Below are 21,391 nucleotides of genomic sequence, written 5' to 3' on the forward strand. Positions count from 1 at the left end.
TTTTATTGAAGTGCTACGATTTGGTATATTCAAATAAGATTGATTTCTTACACAGTGGTAGGTGCCAATACTTTCAGGACGGTGGCCGGGCAGAGATTTGGATGGTTAACTGTAGGAAGGAATTGGCCCCGAATCATAGGAGCAACCATGTCTTTGTACGCTACTGTTTCTGATAATGACAGCAAATTCTAGTAGTATTTTGAATTACATGATAAAAGGAGAACCTTATATCAATACTTTCCAAAGATTTTTTCGAGCGAGCTAAAGTTAAATAAATAAATAATGTATAGCATTTTTTACCAAATACACATTACCGTATTACAATTAATGGTGTAAATCCCAAAACTCATTGTTGGTGCCAAAACATGAGCAAGTCCCTTGAAAGAATATTCTCAATCTGAAATGTGTTGCCATGTTAACATTATTTCTAAATTTCAGCGCAATTACTATAGTTTTGGAGGTATTATAAGGTTTGAAATTTAAACATGAATATATTTTGCACAAACACGGCATGCCCACAATTTACATTTGTTGACAGTAGTTTCAGTATTATCGTCTCAGGTTCAAAAGTTATATTATTGTTCTCTTGGTAATTGTAAACTCAGATTTGACGCACTAATGAAATTAATGTCACTTTAATTGTACCTGGGACCAACAACAAATCCTATTTTAAGCCTACTCCTTGATTGTATATATACATATAACGGTTGGCTGGTATTATTTGTTGTCATAATTTATAGTGTTATGTAGCCTTTACTCTTGTTCAATTTGTTGATTTGAATGGAGTGTAGATTCCAAGCGTCCAATCGTTTCGTGACAGAGAGTTGCAACAACGTTTGTAAACAATTTTGGGTTTTCTGCATTATCAGTAGAATAACGATGCAAACGAAGGCAATTCTCGAACGTCTTCGGCAGTTTGACGCCTATCCCAAAACTTTGGAGGATTTCCGAATTAAAACATTCGGAGGGGCAGCAAGTAAATTAAAACTTGATATAATTTCGTCAATTCCCTTATTTCGGACAATGAAAACAATGCAGTTTTTTTCTTGCTGTCACATTGCAATTATCATATTTTTGTAATATAATTTTGCTTTATTGTACTGAATAATTAGTATACCTGCAATGGTCTCAACTTGGGAGGCAAACTGCATACAAGCCTTGAACTAATAAGAGTTATGACCACTGGAACACTAGACTTGGCTAACCGGGTGGCTGGTTCTTATATGCAGAACAGTCCACCCCTTATAACCCTATAGGGCCTATTCAGACATTCAGGGACTGTCTTAGTTACATTACACATGAAACAGAACACTAGCTCATAGCTCTACCAACTAACCAGGAAGTTGTATTTTGCATACTTCAGCTCATAAAACTCTCCTTTTACAAGAAATCATTTGTAAGTGTGTATGTTCTTCAAAGAAATAAATCAAGACTTTGTCATAGCCTTTGTGTCACCGAGTATTCAATGTGTATATAGCAGCACTTATACTGTCTTGCTATAGAGCTAGCTTTTATAGCGAGGCGGTAGTGTCCGTTTGCAGAGTGCGGTCCTACTAAACACTGCAAAGCCAAGCAAAGTCAAGCAAAGCCTAGCAAAGCCAAGCAAAGTCAGGTGTTTTTTTTAACAAAGTCAGTTTAGTAGCACTTATAATTGTTATTTAATCCCGAAAAGATGACTTTGTCGTATAAATGATTTATTGGGAACGAGAATGAGGCATATTTGCATGATATTTGCATAATACAATAGCTGAGTCAAGCAAATTCAAAGAAATTGAAGCAAAGTCAGTTTTATTTTGAACAATGTTAATGAATTTACATGCAGAAGTAATATTCAAATACAAAAAGATGTCTTTGTTGAATAAATTACTTTATGAGAACAAAAATAAGGCATATTGTTAAAAAATGTTAAATGTTAAAAAAACACCTGACTTTGCTTGGCTTTGCTAGGCTTTGCTTGACTTTGCTAGGCTTTGCTTGGCTTTGCAGTGTTTAGTAGGACCCGCAGAGTGAGAGGTCGTGGGTTCGTGAATCCCGAGAGGTGCACATAACAAGGTATTTGATGTGTATACAGCGGCACTTATACTGTCTCACTATGGCTCTAGCTTTTATAGCGACAAAGTAGATTGTCTGCCTGCTGATTGAGAGGTCATGGGTTCAAACCCTGACATATGCACATAGCAATTTGTGCAGTCTGTTACTTTTGTATTTTTGTCCTCGGCACCATTGTATTGTATTGCAACCTCGGCATCATTGTCATGCCATACATGCCATATCCCCCGGCGGGGGGAAAAATCCCCCGGAATTTCGATCCATCCCCCGGTCTCCCGGCGGGAGATAAAAATCCCACGGAATTTAAAAATAAAAAAAAATAAAAAAATATTTTTTTATTTTTTTTTTAGAAATTTTACATCTGATCAGGCAATAATGACAAAGTGAAACCACAGTATTTGAGTGGAACTGAATGTAAAGAAACAACTCCACCAGGGTGAAATGCCAAAAGGAAACTTTTACAACAAGTGATCAATTAATTTGTAGTAATTATCAAAGGCAAAGAAATATTACTATTTTGGAAGGAAGAAATTAATAATATTTATTCTATTCTCTTATTGTCTGAAAGTCATCAAAGCTGATAGAATTAAGCTGATAGAATTAAGCACAATTTTTTTAAAAGACTCTGGAGGAAGGTAAATTTAATTTAATTGTCTTGAAAACATATTTTTCCAATGACATATTTTGTTCTGCAAGTGCATTACAGTATGACATGACAGTGTATCATAAGAATATGATAAAAACATAATGACATAAAATTCTGTATAATGAAAAAGTTAAAGAGGTTTTCAAAGCAAACTATAGGTGAATACATTTTTTGGTACTTGCGTCTAAAAATACTTTAAAATTTCGCCAACTTAGACTTGCTAAAAAAATCCCCCTGAATACAACCAAAATCCCCCTGAATTTTCAGCCTTTTGAACAAATCCCCCTGAATGGTCTCCAGAAAATATGGCATGTATGTCATGCTAGTATTTAAACGTTGTTCTTGACCTAAAACACTCACTGGGAAAATACAAATATTTCACAAGATAAAAATTATTTTAAATATTTTCAGTTACCATAGTCAGTGGCCTCCTGATGTTTGTTCTGTTTCTGTCAGAACTGAATTACTACCTTACCAAGGATGTTCAACCAGAGTTGTTTGTGGATATATCTCGGGGACAGATCAAAATGAAAATCAACTTGAATGTGACCTTCCACAAAATGCCCTGTGCTTGTAAGTAGGTAGGGAGAATTAAAAAGTATACACATACTACTGAAGTTACTTTCTGTGTTTTAATTTAATGCACAAATGTGGTATTGTCAATAAATATACTCTTGAAAGTAAAATTTTGTTTCAAATTTGTCCGTTGATAAGGTAAAAAAAATACATCCTTTTCAAAAATAGGAAGGATAGTTGGGTATTATACATATTAATTATTTTTGTGTTATTTCCATCATTGGGTAATGATGTTAAAATAGTCAGAATATCAGTATATATATCTTCTTAAACTACATATTTAAGCACATACAGATTTTTTTATTATTTGATATTAATCAGCAAACTATAAAAAGCGAAGGGTCTTTTTCATAGATAGTGTCTGGTAACCCGAATCAAGAGTGGGTTTTTCAAGCCTTATATGTTTCAATTTAAGTACTGTTAAGAACTGTCATTCCTAGATGACTTGTCAGTCACATCTTTTGAAAACAGTCAAACAATTTTATTATGGACACACAATATTGGCCTAAACAAATCATGTAATTTCAAAATTTCAGATTTCAGCATTGACGCAATATAATTTAAGTCCTGCTAAAAACTTATATTCCTGGATGACTTGTCAGTCACTTCTTTTGAAAACAGTCAAGCAATTGTATTACAGACACTCAATACCGTAATTTTAAAATTTCAGATTTGAGCATTGATGCAATGGACATATCAGGAGAAAACCAGATAGACGTGGCACACAACTTATTTAAACAGCGGCTAAACGAGAGAGGGGGAATGGTCGAAGACATGCCAGAGAAACATGAAGGTTGACTGATTTGCACGCTATCTTTAATAGGGTTAAAGTTTGACTGCTTTGTTAAAAATTATTAACTTATTCTAACTAAGACTCTATCTTCATACTGATCTTTAAATAAGTGTTTAAGTGTTTTATGATGTATTAATATATGATCCAGGGTTTAAATTTAAATATTTACTTGGTTTCTTTTTATTTCAGAGCTTGGTGATAAATCAGAAGAATTAGCAGAGGTAGGCATTCTCAGTTACATATGTCACAAACTCACAATGTGTAAATAGTTTTATGTTAGATATTACAGGGCTATCTCCACAGAATATAATTATAATTATTGCCTGTGTAGTATAGATCAAATTCAGTTTTTGACCAAAAAAAAATCTGCTTGGAATGCTCCTCGTTTTATTTCTAGCTAATAGCTGTAACTAAAACTATGTCAGCACAGTCACTTATTTGACCTAGTACCAAGATACTTTAGTACCGGTAGTATGTTGCTCTTAACTAACAGATGACCCCTATTGGTTTTTGAGGTCAAAGGTGAACACTCTGAGGAATACTTGTCTAATAATAACTTGAAAATGGTTTGATATAGAGCGAGGAAACTGCAGTGGTTGGTAGCCATTCACCAGCAAATGACCCCTATTGATTTTGATTTTGCAGTAGGTCAAAGTTCTGGGTAACAGTCAACTGTCTTATAAATGCAAACTTAGTCTCCACCATAACCAGAGAACAGTTTAACCTACAACCCTTCAAATGTAGGAGTTGACTGCTCTTGACCAGCTTATGACCCCTTATGTTTATATGTTCGATAGGTCAAAGATCAAGGTCACTTTCAACAGTCTAAAGAAAACTTTGTTCTCAAAAAACAACAGATAGGTGTGATCTTAGACCATTAAACATTGGTAGTACGTTGCCCTTAACTAATGCAATATGACCCCTATTTAAGGTGGAGTGTCAGTTGAACAAAAGTCACCATCAACATTCTCATGAAAACCTTGAACGCAGTTTAGTTAAGGAATGAATTGCATCGTTGATGTCATTATCGGGGTATTAACCCAGTCGGGCTGGTTTAAGTGTTGGGAGTACCAAGGACTCCACGCTTACTTTGACCAGCCCAATTGCATTCATATCCCAGATAATGACATCAATCACGCAATTTAAAACATATATTTACACCAATAGTTTATTATTTCATTCAAAAATTGTTAAAAATACTTCATTTCATTGATGAAAACCTTACCATAATTATTTCTCACCCTTTCTGTAAATAAAACGACCCGACCGTAACTGGAAACAGTTTATCAAATTACGTCACAATAATGCAGGAAAAATCAATCACTTCTAATCACTTTTAAAAGTAAATTTGAAACACTAGTGACAACAATACATCTGCTGACAGGATACAAACAATAACAAGATAAACACTTTTCAGTTTACATGTATATTGTTATGTGATGATTAGCGATTCGAACATATCCAAAGATATTGCATTCATCTGAAAATATAATATTTGCAATTGCCGAAAGGCAGTTTATTTAAGGAATGGAAGTTAAGGTGTAAATATGTTGAAATGATTGTGCAGCCCTTAGTAATCACTGCTTATCTTCTTGAAACACCTTTATTCAATCGTCCAAATGTTTCTGACAAAGTGGCACTTAGAGGGCATAATAATTGACAAACTTTTCTTGTTATCATCATTGTGGATGTTTTGATAAGAATGTCTTCCATTGTTTTCTGTTTAGGGTGTGAAGAAAGAGCTGGATCCTAACAGATGTGAGAGTTGTTATGGGGCTGAGACTGATGATGGAAAGTAAGTAGACATCAGATACCTTAAAGGTTCTAGACACCAGATGGTCCAAATATCGGCAATTATATTATATCCACAAAACAAGCCTAGAATTTTCAATACGAGCAGGATGAGGGCAATAAAACATCATTTTACATGATTAAAATAATATTATGTCACTGTTTTAGTTAAGTTTACTAAATTAACTGGGATTTAAGTGGTAGACAAACGCAGTTAATTTTGAATTGGAATAATACGCAAAATCTGCTATAGCAACATGTGTCGTAAGCAATGTGATACATCAGTAAGTAAGATTCAATTTGTTGAACACAACAATATCAATTTTGACAATTTTCTTTTTTTTCTAGTAATAATGTATCATCTGGTGTCTAGTTCCTTTAATGAGCCAATGTAAACATGACAAGTCAGATTATGCTACAAAGCTTGATTGTGAAGATAGCTCAAGTTTGTTTCCTGTATAAAAACCAGTGTCCATGTATTGAGAAGCCAAGAGAATGTATCTCAATGACCTCTTAGGTGAGAAACAGACACAAAATCTATAAGACCACTGTCAGCATTAATCAGATTGGAACATGGTCTTTTTTCTTGACAGACAATGTACCCCGGTAACATGGAAAATGTATGTGTCCAATAGTGTATGAAAAGTTTGGATTTAAGACCAACAGTTTAACACTAATCAGATTGGTACATGGTCTTTTTTCTTGACTGACAATGTAACACATGTAAAGAGGTCTGTGACAAATATTGTAAGAAAGGTTTGCATGTAAGAACAACAGATACATGCATATATCAGATAGTTATAATTCAATGCACCAGCTAGTCCTAAATAGCAGGATCGGGTACCCTGCTGCCCTTTTCCAGCACCCTGCTCTCTTTTTTGACAGTCATTTTTCAAAAAGAAGTATTCAAATTATCAATAAACATTATTTTGATACTTGAGTAAAGATAACAGCTAAGATTCATAAACTATTAGTATTGATTTTAGTTACAACACATACACAAAAAGAATTAAACATTGGCCCTTGCAAGTGTCCCATTAAGGCTCATTCAATGTGCATCAAAAGTGCCCTTTCTCACCTAGCACCCTGTCCTTTACAATTCCTGGCTGGAGCAGTGTTACATTGTATTTTTATTTTAAAATGACAGATGCTGTAACACATGTGAAGAAGTACGTGACCAGTATCGTAAGAAAGGCTGGGCCTTTAAAGCTAACGAGAACATCATACAGTGTGAGCGCGAGGGCTGGGTGGACAAACTGCAGAAACAGAAGAACGAGGGCTGTAATGTGTTTGGCTACATTGAGGTGAATAAGGTAAGAGAAGTAGTAAATATAACTCTTTAATCTTTTACAAAAAAACAATTTTTAAACAAACAAATACCTGTGTCACCTAATATCTTTTTACCCCAATTTTTATTTTGCCATAACTCATTTTTTTTTTTAACATGTTACAAGACAATTGAATATTACCATAATTCTGTCTTTAATAATTGATGAGTTGTATACCCTTTTCAACTAATTAGTATTGGAGTTCACTCCGGGACTTTCTTATCATATTATGTAAAAAGTAATGTTTGTTTTCCAAATGAAGGTTTCCTACATTTTGCCCTATATCCCATGATGCATTTCAATTTCAAACTTGACCACAGTTTTAAATTTGGCTCATTTTCAGCTCAATTATAAGATCTCCCTCGTAGAATATATTAATAATTATATCCTTATGTAATTGCCAGGTTGGTGGCAACTTCCACATGGCTCCAGGGAAGAGTTTCCAGCAAAGTCACGTCCATAGTAAGACCTCTAAAATATGAAAACTGATTCATTTATATACAAACATTTCTTCAGTGATAGGAATACTTCTGTACCATTACGAATATTTAAGAATGTTCAGCTTTTAAATGAAGTTTCATTTGGGTTAATTACATTATTTTGTGATATTTGTAGTGGCAATTTTTGTCATTAATTTTGTAATTGTAGTTTCATCAGTATAAATAATATATATATAACATGGCATTGGCTGTTTCAAGTATAATACAATATAACATGTGATATAACTGGACATAGTTGTCTTTTTACCAAAAAAGGAATAAATTTGACAATGAATTTGTTGTGTCATAAAAGAATCTAACATTCATTGCTATTTATAAATAAAACAACATTATTTGAAACTAGTTATGAAATTTAGCTCACTTAATAATTTGCCTTAATTCATTTCATGTAAATAAATGTGTGCAGAGCTTTTTAGAAGTGTAAACCTACAGAAAATGTTTTAATTTGCTACAAGTAAAAATTGAGGACGGTTATTCCTCATAAATAAAGTGATACATAGAAGATATTATAAAAGGGCGCTTTTCTGTCACTCTGTATGGCATTGGTGAATAAACACGTATCGATAAATTCCTTTTATTATATGCCCCCATCGATTTTTGCCAAGTTTAATCCCTCTGATGGTAGTTTTAACCAACGGATCTGCACTTAACTTTATATGACATTTCCATTAAGCATGTCGGAAATGACATCATGATTTAGTGCATTTTCTTGAGTATACCGGTACTAAAGAATCAGCTGTTGATTTTTTTGAGGATTTTCCAGTGTTGTCAATAAGAACTGTTTGCCTGCCAAAAATTGACAGTTCAAATGGCAATTGGGCTGGTTTAAAGTTCAAAATAACAAGTGAATTTTAAGTACAATAAGCTGGTCAGTTCCTTAACATTTGAGACGGTTCAACAGAAACTTATTGAGAACCCCGAGTTACTTAGAAAAAGCAATGTATTCTTATAAAAACACTTCCAGTTTGTTTGTCTTTTTCTGACTTTAATCTTTGACTTTTATCTTTCAGTTCATGATCTGCAAGCGTTAGGCGGGGAAAAGGTGAGAAATACTTATTAATTATTCAGGATTATTTATTGGCCGATATAAAAACGGATTTATATATTTACAACATGCCCCAACCAGGACTCAAGCTTGAAACTGCTGGGACGGATGTGCCTAGCAGTGGAACTATGTCAACCTTACCGACTGACCTAGCAGGCCTTTAGGAACATGCTAATCGGCAGTTGCATATGACATATTATTGACATGAAACTTGGTACATATGTCAACTATTAAGATAGACCTCTAGCAAGTGAACAAGCATATGACTTAGGCAAACAATGACGTCATAGACTTAGTTTCTTGCTATTGAGAACAGAACTGCTGTTATCTGAGTTGGTGATGAGAATGAAAGGTCATGGGTACGTTTAAGCCATTTGATAATTATTGTATATTTATTTTATGCATAAAGCATTATTTAAAGATTACTATAAAAGCCATGTCTGCTTGAGGCTGTCCATGTGCCATAAAGCTCCAACTATTTATGCAGCTAAAAAACATGGTTTCTGGGGGCCTGTTTTTCATTTTCAATGATATATTGGTAAATTTAATTTAGTAGTAATTTCTTTTCTCTTGATGGTCAAATGACTCTGAACTCCGTTCCCTTGGTTGAAACAAGTACTTGGGCCATATTCATAAAGCATCATAGTGGAAAATTCCGACTCAGTGAAACTTTCCTACACTTTGATCAAGTTCATTTTAATACCCTCTGCTTCTCACCAATTTAATCATTTGCATTTATTATGTCTCGTATCTTTGTGTCTGGCTTAAAAGAAGCACTTGGTAGACCAAACCTTGTCTCATTGATAACTGAATACGCTTGGGACCCAGATCCTCAATCTTGGTAGGGAGGTTGGTCATGACCAGCAGATGACCCCTATTTATTTTGAGGCCAAGGGTCATGACAGCTATATCCCCCGCCTCATGGGGGCATTTTTTGTAACGAAAGCCAATCAATGGTAAGGGTAGTTTCTCAGGAACATAAGAATTGCGTAAAATTAAGAAAGGGCAATAACTCTTTCAAAAAAGGTCAAATTGCAAAAGCCTGACAATATGTGCTGCATCACTATGTAGTCATCAATCTGTGAAAGTTTGGTAGAAATTGCATAAAAAACGTAACTGGTTGCAAAGAAACCAATTTTAAATGTAAAAAAAAGGCAATAACTCTTTAAAAAATGGTCGAATTGGGAAAGCCCAACAATATGCGCTGCTTTACTTTATGATCAACAATCTGTGATAGTTTGGTAGAAATCGCATGAAAAACGTAAGAGGAGTTGCGAAGAAACCAATTTTAAATGTAAAATAATCAAAGGGCAATTTCTCTTTAAAAAATGGCCATATCGCGAAAGGCCGACAATATGCGCTGCTTCACTATATAGTCATCAATCTGTGAAAGTTTGGTAGAAATCGCATGAAAAACGTAAATGGAGTTGCGAAGAAACCAATTTTAAATGTAAAATAAACAAAGGGCTATAACTCTTTCAAAAATAGTTGAATCGCAAAAGCCCGACAAATTGCGCTGCGTCACTATATATTCATCAATCTGTGAAAGTTTGGTAGAAATCGCATGAAAAACGTAAGAGGAGTTGCAAAGAAACCAATTTAAATGTAAAATAAGCAAAGGGCAATAACTCTTTCAAAAATGGTCAAATAAGGAAAGCCCGACAATATGCGCTGCTTCATTTTATGATCATCAATCTGTGAAAGTTTTGTAGAAATCGCATGAAAAACGTAAGAGGAGTTGCGAAGAAACCAATTTTAAATATAAAATAAAAAAAGGGCTATAACTCTTTCAAAAATGGTTGAATCGCAAAAGCCCGACAATATGCGCTGCTTCACATTATGATCATCAATCTGTGAAAGTTTGGTAGAAATCGCATGAGAAATGTAAGAGGAGATGCAAAGAAATGAATGTGGGACGGACAGACACACGCACGCACACGCACGCACGGAATCGCGCATACCATTACTATATCCCCTTGCCTTTTCAAGGCGGGGGATAAAAATGCTTGGGATTAAGGTCCTCTAACTTGTATTCATGTGATCATTAACTGAAATTACCCCACAGACAGTTCATATGAACTGACTCATTGGCTGCCACTAGGGGGGCATCGGTGTTTAGTAAACATCTCTTTTTTCTCAAATAATGGTTGTCCTTCAAGGCACAATCAGGGGCATGTGTCACTTGACTGCGACAGCTCTTGTTTTTAAGTTCATTACATGCTTAATTTCATATTATAGGTGCTCACATCATTCACTAAGATAAAAGGCAGACACCTATGCTAGTGCAGATTTTGTTTATATATTAAGGCCATGAATGATTTTACCAACAAATGTACTACAATCTATCATAAGATTAAAAAGTTAAGTTTGATTTTGTTGCATTACCTCTGCAACCTATTTGTTTTCAAATTCAAATAACCTTTGTCTTTCAACAATCATAACTGCTCACGGATACAAATTGGAAAAAAATGAGTGTATGATATGTTTGTTGATAAAATGGTATCATGTATAACAGATTTCTTACTTTTTTCCTTTTTTTCAGTTTAATACCAGCCACACGATTTATCACATGTCGTTTGGAGAAGAATATCCTGGCATTGTCAACCCATTGGATGGTCTTGAACAAATAGACGACAATAGTAAGTAATGGAGTCTCTGGTCCAAGTTTAAATCCTGTGTGTAATGTTGAAGGAAAGGAATACATTTGTGTTACCACTTTTGTTGAATATATCTAAATATAGTCATAAAAACTGTAGCATTACAATTCTGTACACTTTTTTAGCTGATGAAAGATGATTTATTACATTTCTTGCTCTAAAATCAGGGGCGGATCCAGGATTTTATTGGGGGGGGGGGGCATAACTTAGAGGCTTGAGCTTTAAACTTGACCCCCACCCTCTCTGAGATATGAAATTTATTTGATTTAAAGTGTTTATAGGGGGGGGGGGGGGGTTGTGGGTACTCCCCCAAGAAAATTTTAACAATTTCGAAATGATGCATTTTAGGCGTATTTTATTACTGTTTTTTCTTATATTGAAATAAAAATTAAACTGGATCGGCTAGTGAAAATACCAATTGGGTATAGCTTCATTGTGTACACTGTCTTTGGTAAGTGAATGTATTGAATGGTGTTTGAGCTATGGCCAAGGTAAAAATTTCTGCATGAAACTGACAACAGTGTTATCAAAATAAGTTGCCTTTTTTCTTATCTGAAATAAAGATGGCTAAAAGCCTGCTTAAATAGATGTGAGCTTTTTGCAGTTAAAAATCAATGTTCACTTTGGATTGTTTTATTTTCAAGTTATTCAAACAAAAATTCATACATGGTAGATACTGAAAATTTCAACAATAATAAAACATCTCTGATCTTTTGATCAGTGGTGAATGAAAATTTTAACAGCAGGCCTCTGTCCACTCATTTTTATAGCTCTGTTTATGTATTCAATAGTATTCATTTTTTTTATTCTTTAATCATTTCTTTCAATATATTAATGAAAAATATGATTTCATATATACTTATATTTACCCTTGGACAAATTCAACACAAGCCAGTATTCTAGCATTGACAAATTTCTCTTAACATAATGTAACAATATGTTGAGAGCCAAGCCCAGGCATAATCGTTTGATTTAAATGTAGAAGGCAGCGTGTATGATCCAATTTCAAGTGAACACTAGCAGCGAATTCCAGATCCAATGGCCATAAATGTCCCGAAAGTTCCACCTCCTTGTAAACTTGATTTTCCCACAGTTTGAATAAGTTCACGACCCCTGGCTCCAAATCTGTAAAATCGATAAAAATAATTGACTACCTTAAATGATTCAATCAATCAAAACAATTTTATTGCGTTTCATTATGGCTGATTGCTTGTATACATGTTGTTGATATTTATATTCCTTGTACTCAAGAAACAGCAGAAAAGAAGACAGAGCAAGTTATATAAGGCATTTTGAATACAATGGTTCATTATTAATGTGATTTGTATGCGGGGACATTTTTCCTGGGTTGAACAAGTTGGGGTGTGTACGTTTATTTTACACTGCTACCAGGTGTTAATCATCCCTCACCTTGTTCATGTTACTTTGGTAATAGAACTCGGCTAAACCACTAAGTTTCCCAGTGCAACCCTCTTGTGCCAATCACAAAGCGAGGTTGCCATGTAGAACCTTATTTAAATTGTCTTTAGTACAACAGAGTCATTTTGTAAAATGTGCCTTGAAACTGTGGTCAAAATAAGCACTAGACAAAAAACTTTGTGCTCGATCAAATTTGAAATTTAATTAGAACAGCGGTCAAGATTAGCACTTTAAGCCCGCAAGCCCGCCACTTGTAAAATGCAAACTTGGTTATTATATGGCATCTCTAATGTAAGAATTCAGAATTGTTCATTTAAAAGTGTAATTTTAATGACTGATAGCAAGGCTTTTAACAATTTTTAAGTAAAGAAGTTAGTTGTAATGTAAGATTTCAGGTTCTTTAATCCAAACATTTCTAAGACTGTAAAACTTCTTGTGACAAAAGTAACTACATGTAGCTACTGTCTGAGCTCTCTGGGAGTTTAGTGTGTCTATTTCGCTTTTACCTGAAAGCCTGTATTCCCCCAAACACAACGCCTGTAGCGAGTCCTACACTAAATCCCATCATGAAGCCCAATTTGATCCGGTCCATACAACTCGGGCCCTGGGCTCCATAACCCTGTGGCACTGGCATCTAAAGAGAAAAAACACATGATGTATATTGTTTTCATTTTCAGTGGCCATTTTAAAAACTGTTTCAAAATTATCTACAGAACATATTGAGGAATGAAAAAATAACATTTTCTTGAAAAGTAACCTGTTTACTTATACAAAGATATTCTTTCAAAGTTGGTTTATATATCCAGGTATAATCTTCTATTCATGAACATGTATATCAAATTCAAACACAGTATTAATCACCTATTTGGCGAGTATTAACGACCCCATCAATATCATTATGTTATCACTAATGCAGATACATGTACTTAAAATGCTTTTTGTACTGTTTGCCAGAAAGATGAAGTTTTTCAGTTAGGGTTTTACTCATGGATCGATCCACCACTTGTCAGTTATTGATAGAGGTGGGTGGGGGGGGGGGTATTTTGTGGTACAAATTTAGATGTCAGTGTCTGATCTGGGCCATATAAGTAAACGGGTGATGGGCCATATTCTCGGACAGTCTCTCAAGTTACTCCACAATTTCATTAAACGCTTCATGTAAAACTAGGTAAAATGCTGCCACATGATGTACACTAGATAATATAAGATCGGTCCAAATAAGATCAGTTTTAAGTCTGCAAGGCAAGATACAATAAACATAAACTCTGCAGCTAACTAGTAGTCCATATAAACAGCCGCTTTAGTCTCATGATGATTCATTTTTGATGACTCAAACAAAATGAATACATTTACAAATGTTTAAAGTTCCCTTAACATAGATTATTGTGGCTAAACCAACTAGGCTTAAAATAAACCTGGGAGGAAAATGTGCCCCGTGAAGGGCTCGAACCCACAACCGCCAGAACACTAGCACAGCGCTCTAACCAACTGGGCTAACCGGGCGGCGCGTTCTAACCCACACACACTACACTCCATCCCCCATTAACCTTTAAGGCCGACTAAGGCACTCCTTCTGTTTACCACTGCCACCAGTATAGTAAACCTGAGACGAAAAGTGCCCCCGGAGTGGGGCTCGAAACCCACGACTGCTGGAACACTAGCATGGCACTCTAAACAACTAAGCTAACCGGGCTGCTCATTCTAACCCACACACACAAAACAGGCTGAACTTCAGTGAAACATTTCATCAGCTTACTGCGTACGAAAAAACAAACATGACTGTAACGATTTTTGCAAACTTAGTGATGGCAAACACAAAACAAAGTTCACACAGGCACTGAGAAAATGCAACGAACTCAAAATTAACTTAAAACATGCTTATATTATACTGGTTCGAAAATGATTGAGTACGAATGTAGATATTTTATCTTTCAATGTCTTTCATCATGGTTATGTATCATAATCACTGTAATATCTTTGTGTGGAATGGCTAAAAGTTTTTTTTTTAACTTATACGTTATCCCGAATTAAATACGTGCCTTTTTATATATTTATCAAATTCTTGTATCCCTTTTCTCGGTCAAATGTGAATCTATATGTCAGCCATGTTTTATCGGAAACTGTCGAACGGTTACGGAGTCGACTTCGTTTGACTCTCGTGAAGAACCGATGATCACTCGATAGCATTCGCTTCACAACGGAAAATATCGAGACTGTATACTGTCGATCTTCCCTTTATAACATTATCTATGTAGCGATATATGCACCGGCCAATTGGTCTAGGGGTATGATTCGCGCTTCGGGTGCGCGAGGTCCCGGGTTCGAATCCCGGATTGGCCCGACTTTTTGTACAAATTTTATTTCAAAATGAAGTGTAATACTTCATTAATTGCCAATTAAGGATACTTAATAAAGCATTTTTAGATATTCATGCAGATGTTGAAACAGTTATGATATTTATTGTACACAATAGGTGTAAACATTTACCACGTATATTCTTGGGTATAAACGATCATTCAAATAAACTGATATTAACTAATTAATGGGCCATAATCAAGTCAAGTTACCTTTATTTCACGCATTCCAATACATACATAGACAAATGAGGTAATATTATATGATAAATATCACATGGGGTCAAACTACTGATGATGATTTACAAATACAAAATATTTTTTGACAATCAGATTTTATATATGAAATAAATATATATAGTGTTTTTTCTTTGTTTAATGCTTAACGCATTAATAAAAATGGAGAGATAATAAAATATCATTACATTTGGAAACAGAATGGCACGTGCTCTGAATATGTTCACACGCATATAATACAATCATATTGTTTTTAACGAGCCTTGGTGTCGTTGACGTCATCGTCGACTCACAAATACATTGACATTGGCCACAACTCTTTTAAAATTGGTTTAAATAGTATTGTGAAACTGCATACACATGTTACCATAGACAATGCGCGCGTGTATAGCAAGGCAAATAACTCTTGACCCAAACATTGTAAAGTTTTGCACCTTGCAAGTCTGAGAAACTAACACAACATTCCAGACTTGGGCTTTACTCCGCAGTGCAATTGGTATGGGCGCCCCTCCCCTTCTCCCTCCCGAAGAACATTTAGAATACAACCTACATTTCAGCAAACGAAATTAAAGATAGGCAATCATTACATACTAGGCTTAACCATTAAGAACTTCACCTTTCGTGGATGTTTAAAGGTCTGCCCACTGCCACTCATCAGATACACATTCTCTGAGCCTGATTTTGCGTCGACAATGTGTCAAACAATGAGGTTGTATTCTACGTAAGATGATCTGAAGTAATATCTTTATGACAACGAAGGGTTCGTTCGCTTTGTCCACTCCACTCATTCATCTAACTATAACATAGACCCAGGATAGACTCGGGAAATTAATTGATCTCTGTTTATAAAACGTACACTCATTTGCAAAATTTCATTTTTTATTTGTTAACCCGTTCATTTATTTCATTTTTTTTTTCAGAACAGACAATGTTTCAGTACTTCATCAAAGTCGTTCCCACAACGTATACAGATGACGGAGGAAAGGTAGGATTTACTGTATAGTTTTATAGTGTTCCGGGTATATGTGGTATGCACCATGCATTGGAGAACTATAATAAGTATTTTCAATGGGTTTCCCTTTTTTCTCCGAAAATGGTTGTCGGATTAACTATTTTTAAATTTTATATTTATATTTGAAATATTTAGTAACCTCAAATGCACTTCGATATTTTCTGAACTACGGTATATACAAGATTGAATATGGAATGGAGGTTAATTTGTAAAAAATACGTGTCAGTTTTAAGAGCAGTTTTGAAGGCAACAGAGCACAATTTTGGAACAAGCGAGTTAGTCGGAACGCATATTGAGTCTTACTAGTAAATGCGTTGTTATCTAAACAGAACAGAAAAATTGTTATTGCTATTTTATTTATTTTATACTTGACATTTTTGTGTGTTTATTGAAATATAAATATATCATCATTAAAACTATACTATGCATTTTCATCATTCAATGTGCGGCATATACTTGTCTATATATATGCTACCACTGTAAGTTATCACCTTACGGCGTGTAACATATGTCGCCCCGGGCAGGCTTGTTTCACGTGACATATGTAACACTGGTAGTAACCTGCAGTGCATGCACATAATATATTACATTACTGTTAAAATTAATTAAGTTTTCACAATATTGTAAATAAAAAAAATGCAAAATTATTTCTTGCTTTCATGCTTGCAATAATTGTAATTGTTGTGTGTGTTTATAACGATGAGTTTTATATGCTTAAGTCAAACAATTATGTTCTGTATTGTCCTGTACTTACACCGCATTGCATCTAAAAATGCGCGTATAGACAGAGTATCCGATACCCTAAGTGAAATCATTAATAATCTTTTTTTAAAAGATTATAAAGAGGTCCTCTCACGTTCATTTCATTACGTTATGTAGCAGTAACGTCGTGAAGCGTTTATTTGGAATCTGATTTAAATGAGATTGTAAAGGGCCAGACAGCAAACGTTTTAATTGGTCCGTGTGTGTTATTTTTACAGACTGTATAACACAGGCAATCCGCCTCTATATACTGTGTCCACATGTAGTAATATAATTGAGTTTTCGCATGCTTTAACTTAAATGTAAACTGTGAAATAATAAAAGAATACTGGATTGAGATGAGTTGACTTAAGCTGTCGTAAGAAATTTGAACAAGAGTTTTTGTATTTGCATAGATTTGAGAATATGATGGAAAATACTTCATTTTGACGAAAAGCGTTTGTAACGTTACTGGGAAATCGATGATTTAAGGCTTGAATTTTTGAAAATCTGTTCAATGGTTTTCGCCCAAAAGATCTTAGCAATAAACAACATTTTGAAAACCTGCCACAACATTAATGTCACTAATATTACGTATGTACGATTCCAGACTGTCTTTTCGAACCAGTTCTCAGCAACTAAACATTCCAAGGTGATCGGCGCGATGGGCGAGTCCGGTCTGCCTGGGCTGTTCGTCACGTACGAGTTATCGCCCATGATGGTCAAATACACGGAAAAGAGAAGGTTCGTTGACGTGTTATTTTTCAAGTGAATATGTTTCTTAGGAATCAATATTAAATTAAATTAAAATGTATGCTATATGTCGTATTTTTTTAAGAATATGGGTTTGTAAGTATGCATACACTCGAAAATATCGTATATGTTTGTTTTAGATGTTTTTTGTACATAGAATATAAATGAAATAATAGTGGTAGCATTTAACCATAACTCCGCGTCAATCCACGAGTTCCTTCTGAACGATTTAAGTCGAGGGAACATCATAAGACATTATGACCTAACCGCTAAATATGAATTGCCACATTGTACTGAAACTCACCTTAATTGCATACAGTGTGCCACTCACTTGTCTCACTTGTGCCAACTTGCAATGTGAACGTATTTTGTTTAACTGGTTGACAAATCATTTCTGTAAGTTTATTTGCAAACGGCAGTATTTCAGCATTATAATATTATGGTATCGTATGCTTCAGCATATTTGTATTTTTTTCTGCAATTTCGATATCACATAGTAACTTAATGATAAAATAAATGTTTTCAGATGCATAACTGGGGAAACTATTTTTTGAGCGTATAGCATCGATTTATGCTTCCTTGGCATACATTTAAATGTTCTAATTGCGTGATGTTTTCAGGTCCTTCATGCATTTTTTGACGGGAGTATGTGCAATTATAGGAGGAGTTTTCACGGGTGAGATGTTAAGCATTCTGTTACAATTACCAGGATCGAGCAAGTGATTTAAGTTCTTATTTTACTGCAAATTTTACAATGAAAATGAAACAAATGAAACAAGTTACTTTTATTGTAAGCATTCGTTACATTTACCTGCTTAAACTTTCAGCAATAACATGAAAGGAAACGAAAACAACCAGAACTCTGATCTTTAGATATGAGTACTGTACTTCAAAGTAGCAGTTATATATAAAATGAGTGTTTGAAATTGCTTTTTTCACGCTTATCCGTCCGTTCGTCTGTTTCTTCGTCACAAACATGTGTGCGCATATCTCCAAAATTCTATGAGCTACAGCCATGAGGTTTACAATAATGTAATCATCATGTGAAGTTGTGCACCTGGGATGTTGTTGTGTTAAATTCCAGTTACAGCAGATGGCCTGTATTAAATTTGTATTAAAACCTTCCGATTCTATTTACCCTGGTAACTATTCTGTTTTTCAGTTGCGGGTTTGCTAGATTCAGTGGTATACCACTCTCACCGAGCCTTGCAGAAGAAAATGGATTTGGGAAAGGCCACATGATAGTTGTTCTTAAACTGTTATTTATTGCAAAAAATCCTAGGAGCGGTTTTTACTTAGGAGAGATTTTGAACTGCACCATACTACTGTTGAAAATATCTCCTTTGTACATCTAAGACGGTTCAAGTTAATGAAATGGCCCTCTTGGTTTAAGCCCGTCTGTTTTAAAATAATTTCATGTATTTTTTATAGATTTGGTGTCGTGTCGTCGTCGTTCAAACATTTCACCATGGTCTAATCACCTCAAAATCGTTCAAAATATTCTCATGAAACTTTGTATACATGTTTCTAGTAACAATACGCACAGTTACATGTAGCAAATTTCATGTCTTTAGCTTTTTGAAATTTGGTACAAATAATGGGAGGGCTAATACGCAGTTGTGCAACCAGGCCCATAACTTTGGCTTTAAAATAATCATTTTAGGTCCCTTAAAGCTGCACTCTCACAGTTTGACCGTTTTGACAACTTCTTTATTTTTTATCTTGGAATGAGTCTTTCAATTCTGCGTAAATGTCTTGACACTAGTGATATAATACTGCTTACAAAAGATAATGTCCAAGTTTTATAGCTAAAAGTGTTACTTATGCTTTAAGAAAAAAGAGCTTTTCGGCAGTTTTCCAAACAGTTGATATCTATTATATTGTGAGTTATCTCATATTACTGAATTGAAGGCATTGATACCAAAACTCAGTTGATTCTGAAACATGAATTAAAAGAAAAGTCAAAATCTGTGAGAGTGCCGCTGTAACCGTCTTAGAAAAACAGACGAGCGTTGTCACCTACTTTAGTAGCACTTATTTCTATGCGTCCGAGCTGGAATTCATACACATACACAATAATAACTGATTAAATTGTAAGACTCTTGGGTAGATAGTTGATGCATGTGTGAGTAGTTTGTACGGTTGGTGTCCGTTAGACCTTGGCCTTTAAAGCCGCACTCTCACAGATTGAATGTTTTGACAACTTTTTTTATTTTTTTGTCTTGGAACGAGCAAATTTTTTGCGTAAATATCTGCAAACTAGTGATTCAAGACTGCTGACATAATATCAGTTCGCAGCTTTTCATACTTCCATCCCATAATTGATGTTTTATGCATTTTTCTTAAACCGTTAATAACAGTTTAAGCCATAAAACATTAAATTTGTAATGGAAATATGAAAATCTGCGATCTGATCTTTTGTCAGCAGTCTTTCATCACTGGTAAGCAGGTATTTACGCAAAAAAACTTATTCCAAGACACAAAAATAAAAAGTTGGAAAAACGGTAAATCTGTGAGAGTGCAGCTTTAAAACAGGTCTCAGTTAAAAGTTTGGGTATTGGGATTGTCTATTTTGTTTCCATTATTTCATTGATGGATATTTGATGTTTATGATTTAGTTGTTCACTATAACATATTTAATCGGACTCAACTGTGTTCGGGTCCAAGTTTATATATATCTTTTTGTTTCTCTATTTTATATGATAGTATTTCTTGTGAAATACGTTTGTGCAACTTGAGCTATTCAAAGTGGATCATTTTATGAATACATGTATTTCATTTTGTTTTGACAATGACAACAAGTATTGTCAGAATGCCAATGTATTGGATACAATATTTTATAATGGACAAAACAGAACTTGGTGTTAGAAGTTATATATTTATATATTTACCATAAACATGCATATAAACTAACACTAGTAGTAATGCAATCCTCTAACCAAGTGATCGGACTCCAGTGGAAATCCAGTAGTTGTATTAATATGTTATGCATATTTGTTAACTTAACAGTTTGAAATAAAAGATGGAAAACTCAATAATGAATTTACGTATTAAATTAGGACTAATCTGTTCAAAGTCAAGGCGGAAATGTAGGCTCAAACCCATTCTCTGTTTTTAGCTCTACATGTCAATTGCTTGTGAACGCGACACAGTCTTCAGTTTTGATACAAAGTTTTGTCGCAATTTGTAAACCCAAACTTAAGTTATTCAGTACTAACCATTTTTCTTATTTTAGTATTAGTAACTTTGACCTTGACCATGCCTCTCGGAGCCCAAAACACAATCACATGAAAGGTCACTATAAACTCATTCTATGTATTAAGTTTGGTTGCAATATGTCAACACTAATTGATGTTATTCAGTACCAACATTTAGTTATTTTTAGTAACAGTAACCTTGATATTGACCCTAGGGGCCCTTAACGCAATTCCATGAAAGGTCTCTATAAACTCTTCATGTATACCAAGTTTGGTCACCATATTTCTAACCA

General features: G+C 34.5%; 2 protein-coding genes and 1 non-coding gene across 3 annotated transcripts; 2 read left to right on the forward strand and 1 right to left on the reverse strand.

The window, feature by feature from the left end:
* The first annotated feature begins 811 nt into the window (after nucleotides 1–811).
* On the forward strand, nucleotides 812–20,950 carry LOC128206673 (endoplasmic reticulum-Golgi intermediate compartment protein 3-like). Its single transcript, XM_052909283.1, has 13 exons — nucleotides 812–976; nucleotides 3,107–3,268; nucleotides 3,942–4,064; nucleotides 4,254–4,285; nucleotides 5,792–5,859; nucleotides 7,003–7,168; nucleotides 7,588–7,645; nucleotides 8,694–8,725; nucleotides 11,271–11,367; nucleotides 16,316–16,380; nucleotides 17,759–17,892; nucleotides 18,522–18,577; nucleotides 19,064–20,950. The coding sequence occupies exons 1-13, from the start codon at nucleotides 880–882 to the stop codon at nucleotides 19,141–19,143; spliced, it is 1,170 nt and encodes a 389-aa protein (XP_052765243.1). The 5' UTR covers nucleotides 812–879; the 3' UTR covers nucleotides 19,144–20,950.
* LOC128206674 (reactive oxygen species modulator 1-like) lies at nucleotides 12,003–14,948 on the reverse strand. The gene is made up of 3 exons (XM_052909284.1): nucleotides 14,844–14,948; nucleotides 13,311–13,438; nucleotides 12,003–12,510 (listed from the first exon to the last, which is right to left on the reverse strand). Exons 2-3 carry the CDS (start codon nucleotides 13,436–13,438, stop codon nucleotides 12,402–12,404), a joined length of 237 nt encoding a protein of 78 aa, XP_052765244.1. The 5' UTR covers nucleotides 14,844–14,948; the 3' UTR covers nucleotides 12,003–12,401.
* Trnap-cgg (transfer RNA proline (anticodon CGG)) lies at nucleotides 15,073–15,144 on the forward strand. The gene has a single exon. It is a non-coding gene; the product is annotated as a tRNA-Pro (tRNA).
* Nucleotides 20,951–21,391: the final 441 nt, after the last annotated feature.

This window comes from Mya arenaria, chromosome 10, assembly GCF_026914265.1.
Source record: "Mya arenaria isolate MELC-2E11 chromosome 10, ASM2691426v1".
Lineage (NCBI taxonomy): Eukaryota > Metazoa > Mollusca > Bivalvia > Myida > Myidae > Mya > Mya arenaria.

Excerpts from the sequence above, each read along its gene's own strand:
- LOC128206673 (XM_052909283.1), top strand. The coding sequence starts at position 880 with ATGCAAACGAAGGCAATTCTCGAACGTCTTCGGCAGTTTGACGCCTAT. Across the intron at positions 3,269-3,941 it reads CCACAAAATGCCCTGTGCTT|ATTTGAGCATTGATGCAATG; the intron begins GTAAGTAGGTAG and ends TTAAAATTTCAG. Across the intron at positions 8,726-11,270 it reads AAGCGTTAGGCGGGGAAAAG|TTTAATACCAGCCACACGAT; the intron begins GTGAGAAATACT and ends CCTTTTTTTCAG.
- LOC128206674 (XM_052909284.1), bottom strand. The coding sequence starts at position 13,438 with ATGCCAGTGCCACAGGGTTATGGAGCCCAGGGCCCGAGTTGTATGGAC. Across the intron at positions 12,511-13,310 it reads GGGGGAATACAGGCTTTCAG|ATTTGGAGCCAGGGGTCGTG; the intron begins GTAAAAGCGAAA and ends TCGATTTTACAG.